The following is an 11,961-nucleotide window of genomic DNA, read 5'->3' on the forward strand; positions in this document are numbered from 1 at the left end:
TATTATATATATTTATAGCTATTATTATTTATATTATTTCTATTATTATTTTTAACGTATATACATATATATATATATATTATTTATTATTATTATTATATGTATATTATTTCTATTTGTTTCATTTACTTTATTTATTTATTTTATTATGTTTACTTTTTTTTTCTTTTGTTTTTTATTTATTTGATATATGTTTTATTTTTATTTCTTTGTTTCTATATAATTTTCATTTCTTTGTTATTATGTTTGCTTTTTTCTTTATTACTATTCATGTATATATATATATATATATATATATATTTATTTATTTATTGAGTATATGTTTTTTTTTTGTTTTTCCCCTTTATTTCTTTTCCTTTATTTATCTTATTTATCATTAGTTTATTTTTATTGTCCCTTCTTATTTGTATCATTGGTTTTGTAGATTATTTTATTTTATTTATTTTCATCACTCCAAATCTAACGTTTTCTTCTTAAGGTTCTTCATTCAAATTTATCAGAGGTAAGTAATTGTGGATCGATATTTTACCGTTTAGTTTAAATCTACAACTTTCTTAATTAAAGACAACTGGAAATTACGTAGTACCGAAAGGGCAGTTAAGGGTGCTAACCATTCCTTGACTGTAATCGACTCCCGAATCCGACATATTACTGGTAAGACGCAGATCTGATAAGAAATAAGGTATCCGATCAACCCATTTTGTTTAAAGTAAATGATCAGTGACGGCTCCTAACTCATTAAATCCAACTCGAAGCCCAATTCCGGGTCCAATCGAAAGACGGTTGCGACAATATCTAATGTTAATTAATTAATACATATTAATAATTAAAAAATTAATTTAATTGAATCCCAGTAAAAGATCCGTAATAGATCATAAACATATATTTTATTTTAAGATAATAAAATATTTCTTTTGTGGGTAACTATAATTGTCACTTTAGTCTTTGAAATCCACAAATTCCAAATTCTATCGCTGATTTTTTTATTTGAAAATCTTGTATAAACAGTTATGAAACATTTGTGACTATCGTAAATCTCCATATGCATCTTAATTAATTAAATATTTAACAGTATTATTAAAAAAATATCTGATACAAATCAAAATAAATAAATAATTCTGTTCAGAATTATTATTATTTTTATAAAAAGTAAAAAACTATAAATTTCAGCCACTAATAAGTACTTTCCAACTTAAATTTTAAACACTTTTGTAATGAAAAACTATGTTACTTTTTTTTTTGGTAAAGATCGCAAATGAACCCCCATATTATTGGGTACTACTTTATTAATTTTTCGATTATTAAAAGTTATAAAATAGTCTTTTGATTTTGGAGTGTTGCTTTGTTGAGTCCCTCAACTATTCAAAAGTTATAAAATAATCACCCAATTATTCATTTTGTTGCAAACTCATCCTCTTCCGTTAAAAATTTGGTGATTGCTTAAGTTAGATATTAACATGATGACTGAGATATGATAGTCGTTTGAGATTTTGTGATCAAATTTTATCATATACAATCAACAAGTTAACGTTCAACTCAGAATATTGTCCATTTTTAACGAAAAATGATGAATCTAGAATATAATGAATAGTCGGGTGATTATGTTATAAATTTTAATAGTCGATGGACTTAATAAAACAATACCTTGTGGTCGGGGATTATTTGTGTTCTTTACCCTTATTTTTTTATTCTAGAAATATTTTTAATTCCAAAAATTAATTTGAAAAACAATAAAAATGGACTAATCCTATCCACATAAACTAAGGATAATTGGTTTCATGGTTGAGCTGACATAAACTAACAAGTCAAGGTGAATAAACGACAATTGTATCCCGAAAAGTGAAAGGAAGAAGAATCATTTGCAGGCCCGGCTCCTAACAAGAGCAACCGAAGCCATGTCGTCCCACCTTAAAAAAAACATAAAGGCCAACCAATTTAAACTTGACTCAATCCCATCTTCAATATTTTTCTCTCACTTCATTTAACTCTCAATTTATTCTCCCCAAATAAACTTTTAAACTTCTTCAAATCTTCATTAACGTTAACTTTTTTTTTTCTATTAATCTTACTAATTAAACCCACAAGGATACCAACCAATTTTATCTTCTCCGTCTCCCTTTCTCTTCTCTCAAGTTGCGGCTGTAATTTCGACACAATCACCGAAAATATTGAAGGTACAATTAGAGGCTTAGAGTAGAAAAGATTGAAACTTTTGGCATCTCCAACATTATAATCAATTTATAATTTCAATCACAAAATCAGGTTTTATTGCTCCTGCTTTTTCTCTTAATTAATCAAATTAGAATTCTTCAGATGTTGTATTTAACTAATTTTATTGTTTTGGGCATAAATTGAATTATTTTTTCTAGTTTATGTTTATTTGTTTGATTGCAGCTTTTGCTCTTACTCTTTATTTTATTGTTCCGCGCATTGTTTTTTTGATAATTTAATTTTAAAATTAATTACTTATTCTTCCATTACTTGGGGCTTTTTTTAATTTTTGCTCTGGTCCCCGATAATTACCGAGATGGCCCTGATCGTTTCATTGACATTTTAGTTCCATTCAAATGAAGTAGGAGAAAAATAAGATGTTTCCCACTTCCCAGGAAAAAAAAATGAATAAAGAAAGTGGAAAAAACGTATAGTAACGAAGCCATGAGTGGAGTTATGAATGAATTTCCTGGAAGTAGGAGGGGTACTGCTTCCTATTGTTGCAATACTAATATATAAAGCCCAAGATTGCAAACAAGTGCATTGATACGTAGTAGAGTCCAAATGGCATAAATTTCTTGTATGTCTTCAATTATTTCTTGTAGGTTTTGAATCCTCGACTTGAGAAACAACTATTTCAATGAGAGCATTCTAGCGTCCTTGAGTGAACTTTCAGCACTCAAGTGTTTAAATCTAGCAGAAAATTAGGTCACGGTAACAAATTCTATTGGTGGTAAATTAAATATCTAATTTTATATGAAACTTCCCACCAAAGTCATGGTTTAAACAAGTTTTTCTTCATACTATTGGTGACAGGTATAAAGATGTTATCAAAACTGAAGAATTTGAAGACTCTGAATTAGGAAACAACATCCTATCACAACTAGATGGTTTTACCTCTTTAAATCATTGCGTTTACAGGGTTATGGTCGAGACTTAAAGGAACCATTGATATGTTAGGTGCGTGGTTTCCCTTTTTGAATCTCATGCTTAATATGATGATCAAATTCATTTACATATATATTTTTTATTGGATATGAACAGAAGTTAGTAATTTGAGAAACTTGGAGGAGTTGCATGTAGGGGAGAATGAAATCGAGAGTCTCGGGTCTCGATTTCATGGTAACTCGTCTGACTTTATTAATAGCTCATTGTGCACAAAAGGACTGTCGAAGTTGAACAAACTTGAGGTGCTTGGTTTAAGTGGTGATCTCTTTAACACAACATATTTGCATCCCTTGCTGCGTTTCTCAAAATTGAATTCTTTGCATTTAAACGACAACAAATTGAAGGGGTCGATTCATATGAAAGGTAAAAAATAACTTGTACTATGCCAGCTTTTGGTTTCATAGGATCAATTCTCCCTTCTCAATTCTGTTGAATTTGAGCAGATAGTTTGATCAACTTAAAGAAGTTGCTTCTAGACAATGATGGAATTGGGAGCCTGGAACCTTTATTCCATGGTAAGAAATTGATTATGCTTTATTAATTGCTATTAGTTAAAAATATACTAAATACAATTTTTTTACACATGAATTTACGTTATTTTTCTACAGGAAAAGAACAATTGAAGTTGACTAACTAAACTTGAAGTGCTTGGTTTAAATAGTAATTTGCTAGACAACATATTTTCATCCCTGAGTACACTTCCAAATTTGAAGCTTTTGTATTTATAGACTTTAACCGATTAAGAGGGACGGTACATATTAAAGGCAAACAAAACTTTCTTTTACCGTCTAGTATATAATAATGTTGTTAATATAACAATTGTGATTCTTTCCTTGAGAGGATTTAGCTTTAATGTAACAACAATGGCTTTCATTCTCACAATAGTAAGTTATGATTTTTCCCACAAATTAAATTAAATTAATTTCCTACATACATTTGTGACATAATAGCTCGGTACTTCTTTTCATTGACTAGATTGGGAGATTTCGACAAATTTGGAAGAATTGACTATACACAATTCATCTCTCCTCCCAACTTTTTTTGGAAAGCTATCTTCTTTAAAGAAATTGCATTTGTCTTCTTGTTATGTCAATGGCAACCTCTTCATGCCTGGTAATTACATCGTTTGGTTACTGATTCTTTTTTATGACTTTATAAAATTGTTTTTTATCATACCATTTACATGATATAACTTTTTTTTGAACATTACATAACGGGGAAATTTGAAAAGTTCTGGAATCATCATCTCTACCGTCCAATTTCATTCAACTTATTGTATCACTCACGTCTCTTAGAAAATTCTATTCGAATAATCCTGACGTTAATCACAGTTTCTCTGTACATGGTAAAAGAGTAGTTTTTTTATCTTATAGTTGTGTACTTCTCTGGTGCATGATGGTTGTTTATTTATAGTACTATTACTCTCATAGATTTTTGTGAATCCACAAATCTCAAGAGTTGATCGTCTCCGGCAATGATCTCAACCGTATCTTACCGATGTGCTTCTCCAACCTCGTGTTTCTTGAAACATTAGATCTCTCTTATAATGAATTGTCTAGACATATATATGACCTTCATGGTCTAGCATCCCTGCAATGTTGGACCTATCGAACAATAAGTTCCGAATCCGAAGCTCACCAGGACCCTTGTTCAACCTTTCAGAGCTCAAGTACTTCCGCACAGATAACAACATCGTATATGCAGCTGATGAGATGCATTCTCTGGCCCCGACATTTGAGTTGAATTACATCAGTTCATCTTGTTGGGGACGCGTTGTAACATTTTCCGCTATCATCAATATGACTTGATGTATGTTACTCTCTCACACATATATTTCGAGCTGAACCAATTCCCAGTTTGGTTGTTGGAAAACAACACGAAATTAGAGTCTGCATCTTGTCAATTTCTCTCTATATGGACATTTTCAATTGCGATTCTCTCGACATTTAGTCTTGTCAGATTTAGATGTTTCTAACAATTTCTTCATTGGCAATATTCCGATAAAGAATCGGAGCTAATCTACCTTCATTGACGACTTTGGATATGTTAAGTTTTTTTTAACGGGAACATTCCCTCTTGTTTTGAAGATATGAGTTCACTGCTGTCATTGGACTTATCAACCAACCAATTGTCTGGAAAGGTTCATGAGCACTTGGCCACGGACTGCTCTGTAATGCTAAGAATCCCGAGTTAGTAGTTTCAAGTTAATCCAATGGTAATTTAGATAAACCTATCAACCTTGTAAGGAAACTTGGTCCAATAAAGCTTTGGTTTAGGCTCCACTTGAGTCCAATGGATGATAAAAATGGTATTTTTATGTTATGACCAAAGTTAAAGGGGCCAAAAGAGAAATTATACCATTTTTAGTTTGAAAGGTTGATTTCCATTAAAATTGGATGATCTCACATCTAGACACTCTTCTTTTCCTTATCTTCATTTGTCTTCTTTTTCTCCCAAAGCCTGCATCTTCTTCCTTTGTAACCTAGACAAAGGTGATAACTGATAAGTTGGTGGGCTTGTAACCATAGTTTGGCATTTTAAAGGTAAGAACTATAATCCATATCTTTAGAATTTCAAATCAAGCCCTCAACCTCTTCATTTCACCATGGTAGCCAAATATGGGTTTTGTAGGGGTTTATCAAACTTACGTGGTTCAATATGTTTCAGAGAGTTTAAGCTTTAGGAAGTGTTCTTAAACCCTTCTTAACCTTTAAATCAAGCTAGTAACTCAAGTATTTTGATTTTTTCCTAGTGAGAGGAGTTAGAGAAAGCTCCAAGGTCAAGGGAAATGAGAAGCTAGTGCATGGTTAAACTTTGGGTGTTTCTAGCAGCTTAGGAATTCAAGGTAACTCACTTCTAACTCAACTCTACAACTTGTAGATAACTAGGTGTGTTTGTTAGCTTGCATGAGTTATGAAGCATGATCACAGTAGATTTCAATGTTTAGTGTTTCTCAAAATGTTTATGGACCCTATTACTAGACATAATATTTTAATAACGTTTGGAGACCTTAGTAGGACCCATTAGAGTGTTGGAGAGGTGTTTTTCGTGCTCCAAAAATAGAGTATTCTGAGCTAGAGTATCGATACTAGAATAACAATACTGACATTGTCCTTCAGCTAACAAAAACAAGGGGATTTTGGGATAGAAGTACCTATACTCATACAATGAGGATCGACATTGTAGGTAAGGTATCGATACTCACAGGGTGGTATTTATACCAAGTTCACTTAGTATATTCTAGTAGCCATGTTTGGTATCGATACTCATGAGTATTGATACCAAGGGTAAAGTATCACATCCCCAATAGGGATATTGATACTTAGGTATTTTTCAAAACATCAAAGACAAATTCAGTATCGATGCTCAAGAAAGTATCGATACCATAGTCTAGGAGTATCGATACTCAAACTAAAGTATCGATACTAGCCCTTTTCTATCATCCTTCAATAAGTCAGTAGTATCGATACCCAAGTGTTAGTATCGATACACAGAGCTTAGTAGCGATATTGTTTTTTTTTTATATAAGGGGATTAATATTGGTACCCATGAATAGTTTTGGGTAAGAAACCCAATAATTTTAAAGGATAAATTAAGGGACCCAATAATACTAGAATGCCATCAAATAAAACTACAAGTGGAAACAATAATAAACTTGTAATAGTTAGAAACAATAATAAACTTGTAATAGTTAGAAACAATAACAACTAGGATGACATAAAAATAACCTTTCTTGATGCTCAGGACACAATTAGAACACTCGAGTTACTTAGCAGATAACGATTGTATAGTTTGGATATCACAGTCAGTGCCAAGACACTTCAGCTGCCAGCTGGACGTAGATGCCCTAAGACTCGACGGAGTAAGTTAGCCGGGTGTACATTTTTATGCAGTTTCGAATCTCACCCCAGATACCCAAGGGTATGTAGGAAGGCTAGAGGGATGTGCGAGCCCGAGATACAGAACCCTCAGCCACACCATGATGTCTATCTCACTATATCATATCAACATTTCCTTAAGTCTTTATACCTATGCCACTAGTATGCATATTTAGTGAATGCATGTAGTATAATACAATTATTAGCGTGGAACTAAGCTTGTATGCTTAGCGTTTGGAATGTGTTTCTGTGCGCAGGTTCTTAGGAGACCGTCCGTGGAACGTTATCGTCACTATATATTCCAGCTAACAAAGATCCTTAGAGTATGTCTTGATTTGTAGTAGAGGGCATATACTATTTTAGATATTTTTTATAATCAGTTGTAAATCTATTTTGATTTAAACTCATTGTATTATTTTAGATGATTTAAGAGCTCCCCAGTTTTGTGAAACTCAGGTTTATTATGTTTTTATTTTATATCACTTGAATGATTATTTTGAAATGTTTAAAGTTATTTTAAAAGAAAAAATTTGGGTTAGCCACTTTGGTGGTCCCGTGTGACATCGTAATATGTCCATCTTCAGATCGGACTAAATTTGGGTGTTATATTCAATGGTATTAGAGCTTAGGTTTAGTCTTTCCTAGGACGCACGGGTTAGATTCAGTTAGCGTCTATACTTGTACATGCCTCTAGAGGGTCAAGAGTATTATAAAGATTGGAATGGCGATAATAGCTTCTATTTCTTTCTAATTTAAGAGAAAACCCATGGAAAATGATCTAATTTAGTTAGGATTACTAGGACGCACAGGTTAGATTCAGTCAGCGTCTATACTTGTACATGCCTCTAGAGGGTCAAGAGTATTATAAAGATTGGAATGGCGATAATAGCTTCTATTTCTTTCTAATTTAAGAGAAAACCTATGGAAAATGATCTAACGTTTAGTTAGGATTACAGAGATGTGAGTCATACCTCACTAACGAACGACACCAATGACGAGTTTTTCGCAGACACGAATCAATAGGATGTACTAGTATATGTAGGGTTAAGGAGGTGACCTTCTTTAGGGACCTCAACCCTTAAATAGATCATTAGGGTCATACATAGTGCCTCAGCTGTACCATCTCCCTTATCAGCATCTCCACCCCATCCTATAGTAGTGCCTCAAGAGTCCCCAATAGAAAGGCTCTATAGATATAAGACTATTGAGTTCTTTGGTTTAGAGGATATTGATCTCGTAGCGACAGATCATTGGCTTAGAGATACCCTCTACACTCTTCAACAATTACACCTTACCCCCGAGGGTAAACTTGACTGCATCACCACCGTGCTCAAGGGTTACACCATTGATTGGTGTGAGATGATAAAGTTGACATTAGAGCCAAAGCAACCATCTTGGGAGTAGTTCTTATATGAGTTCAAATAGAAATACATTAGAGAGGATCACATTGATGATTTGAGGGAGCAATTCTTATATTTAGCTCAAGGGGATTGCTATGTGATGAAGTATGAATGAGAGATTTTAAGGCTGAGTAAGTATGCGCCGAGTTAGTTTTGATAGACGAACACCGCAATTCTAGATTCAGAGAGGGCATACACCTTAACATTCTGTCATACCTTGTTGTTGACCCTCCTAGGTCTTTTTTGAGTTATCTTTCCAAACAAAGGTTATTAAGAGATTCTTGAGTAGGAGGGCCAAATAGTCCGTGAGACTGTGTGACAGACTAGGAGAGTCGTTGTGCTGACAAGGTCATTGTAGACATATGCCAAGATGGTCAGGGATAGTTAGGGTCCATAGAGACCCTTAATAATATAGTCGAGGAGAGATGGTCAGAGTTCAGACCGTGGAGGTAGGTATGAGTCTAGGAGGATACCCCTAACGTCTCTCAAGAATGAACACCAGTGATTAAGTGAGAGTCTTCACTCATCCAATCTACACTCATCCGATCTACGTTCAGTCCGAGAGGAGCCCCTGGGGACATGCTAGCATGGATCTAAGGGTTGCTTTAGTTGCGATTTCTATACCATTTTATTAAAGATTGTTTAGGGGTTTAGGGAGTAACTTCAGTGTCGACTCAAAGATCAACAGAACCAGTGCAGAGAGGTTGGGGGACAGTGAAAGGTGGTAGTACTGCATCTAGACAACAAAGTAAAGGGACAACCATATCAGTGGCAGGTGCAGAGCCAAGGGTAGCCTCTAGGTAGTATACGGTGAGAGCCCAGGAGGAGAGTGATGCAATGGATGTGATATCAGGTACCTTCACAGTATATTATATTCTAGTTGTTGCATTAATAGATCAGAGTTCCACCCACTCTTACATCTGCTCTGACCTAATTTAAGGGATAGAAATCTCAATCGAAGACATAGAGGTAGGAGTTCAAGTTTTAAGTCCTCTAAGTCTAGTATCCTAGAAGACAAGATTCATCGATGATGTATAGTAGAAATTTAGGGTCAGATATTCTTAGTAGATTTGACAGAGTTACCATTTCGAGAGTTTAACATGATCTTGGGTATGGATTGGTTAACTGAGCATGACGCCAGTTTGAAGTGTAAAACCAAATAACTTAACCTCAGAGTGGATGATGATGTCAAGTTGGTGATGACTAGCAAGAAATCAGGATAGTCAAGGATCCTGTCAACTATAAAAGCTTAGCGGATAATCGACTAGGGATGTGAGACATTCTTGGCTTATATAGTCGACACTTAAATTTCAGTTCCAATACTTGAGGGTATCTGGGTAGTGCAAGATTTCTGTGATATGTTCCCAGAAGATTGTTGGGTTTACTACCTAACTGCGAATTAGAGTTTGGCATCAATGTAATGTTGGGTTCAACTCCAGTGTCATTGCTCTTACCCCATGGAACTGATAGAATTAAAGGAGTTAAGGCTTAGATTAAGGAGTTATTAGAGAAGGTTTAATCTTACCAAGCATCTTTTGTGGGGAGCGTCGATATTATTTGTTATAAAGAAGGATGGCTCGATGAGGTTGTGCATCGACTACAAGCAGTTTAATAGTTAACCATCAAGAACCGCTATCTACAACCTAGGATAGACGATCTCTTTGACCAACTAAGGGGATCGTGTGTATTTTCCAAGATCAACTTGCAATCAGGTTATTGTCAATTGAAGGTAAAGGATGGTAATGTGGCGAAGGTAGCTTTCAAAATGAAAAGGTCATTATGAGTTATTGGTAATGCAATTTGGACTCACCATCAACCCAACAACATTCATGGACTTAATGAACTGAGTGTTCTACCCCTTACTAGGATTAGTTCATAGTGTTGTTCATAGATGACATCCTTTTGTACTCTCGATCGAAGGAAGAACTTGACTTTCACCTCCGTATTATTATTTAGACACTCTGAGATTGACAATTATGTGCTAAGTTTGGGAAGTGTGAGTTTTGGTTGTCAGAGGTTTTATTTATAAGGTCATGTCGTGTCAGCAGACGACATCCGAGTTGACCCTTAAAAGATTTAGGCTATAATTGAGTGAGAATCATCTAAGAATGTGTCAGAGGCACGTAGTTTCCTAGATTTAGTCAGATACTATCGTCTATTCATCTAGGGTTTCTCAATGATAGCTACCTCGTTGACAAAATTGCTTTAGAAATGAGTCCTCTTTATGTTGGTGAAAAATGATAAAAGAGCTTCGAGCAGGTGAAGACCATCTTAACTCAGGCCTCAGTGTTGACTCAACCACATTCATATAAGAACTTCATGGTTTTTACTGACATTTCGTTAAATGGTATTGGATGCGTGAAGGAAATGTTGTAGCTTACGCATCCCGTCAGCTTAAACCACACGAGTGCAATTACCCCACCCATGACCTTGAGCTAGCAACACTAGTGTTTGCATTGAAGATTTGGCGATATTACCTGTTTGGTGAAAATTATCACATATTCAACGATCACAAGAGTCTTAAGTATCTACTCATGCGGAAATAGTTGAACCTGAGGCAACGTAGTTGGGTCGAGTTACTTAAGGACTACTATTGTATGATAGACTACCATCCTGGTTAAGCAAATGTTATGGCAGATGCCTTTAGCAGAGTTGCGAGCTCTTCTAGCACAATTGAGCTTGTCTAGTGAAGGTGAATTGTTAGCCGAGTTGCAAGTTGAGCCAGAGTTAGTAGGCGCGAGTAAGAGACTACAAAGTTCAGATGGGCGAATTAAGGCTCGGATTAAGCAGGTTCGCCAAGGCGAGGTACCAGGTTTTGAGTTACATGATTGGGATGTTTTGTACTTCAAGGGTCAATTGTTCATACCTGCTGACACTCAATTGTGTAGTAAGATCCTTCATGATGCACATTATAGTCCATTCTCAGTTCATCAAGGCAGTAACAAAATGTACCATGAACTTCGACAGTTGCATTGGTGGCTGGTCATGAAAAAGGAAGTGTCAGAGTTTGTCGTTAGGCGCTTAGTGTGTCAGCAAGTTAAAGTGGAACACCATGTTCTTTCAGGATCACTTCATCCCATTCAGATTCCTTAGTAGAAATGGGACAAATTGACCATGAACTTTGTTACCGAGTTACCCATGACCAGATAGAGGCACAATGTGTAACACCCATCTCCCGTATACCTTTCTGTATACGAGATTTGGTAGTCACCTTACTTTTTTGTTGAAAACATTTTGATATTTCGATACAAAAAATTAATTTAAATGAATTTTAAGATTTTCCAAATGATTTTCTAAGTATATTCGATATAATTATTCGAATATAAAAATATTACTCCAAATCTTTCAATTGTCATTTTTAATCCTTACTCAAGTGTAAAATTAAGTTTTAATCTTAAAATAATTTCAAAATAATTTTACAAAGTATTTCGAACCATTGCAAAGCCAAAAATTCCAGATTGTCCAGAGGGAACCGATTCCCCCTGAATGGTTTGGCTCTGAGAAAACTAGAATGCTCGGAGGGA

General features: G+C 34.7%; 1 protein-coding gene and 1 long non-coding RNA gene across 2 annotated transcripts; both read left to right on the top strand.

Annotated features, from left to right (window-relative positions):
- Positions 1 to 2,804: 2,804 nt before the first annotated feature.
- LOC120149232 lies at positions 2,805 to 3,540 on the top strand. The gene is made up of 3 exons (XR_005518460.1): positions 2,805 to 2,944; positions 3,028 to 3,171; positions 3,256 to 3,540. It is a non-coding gene; the product is annotated as an uncharacterized LOC120149232 (long non-coding RNA).
- Positions 3,541 to 11,062: 7,522 nt separating this feature from the next.
- LOC120149235 lies at positions 11,063 to 11,530 on the top strand. The gene has a single exon (XM_039162094.1). The coding sequence runs from the start codon at positions 11,063 to 11,065 to the stop codon at positions 11,528 to 11,530; it is 468 nt and encodes a 155-aa protein (XP_039018025.1).
- Positions 11,531 to 11,961: the final 431 nt, after the last annotated feature.

The sequence above is a fragment of the Hibiscus syriacus genome, unplaced genomic scaffold (assembly GCF_006381635.1).
Source record: "Hibiscus syriacus cultivar Baekdansim isolate YM2019G1 unplaced genomic scaffold, ASM638163v2 tig00110998_pilon, whole genome shotgun sequence".
Lineage (NCBI taxonomy): Eukaryota > Viridiplantae > Streptophyta > Magnoliopsida > Malvales > Malvaceae > Hibiscus > Hibiscus syriacus.

Bases quoted from the DNA above. Each gene is read 5' to 3' on its own strand.
- LOC120149235 (XM_039162094.1), top strand. From the start codon at position 11,063: ATGTTATGGCAGATGCCTTTAGCAGAGTTGCGAGCTCTTCTAGCACAA.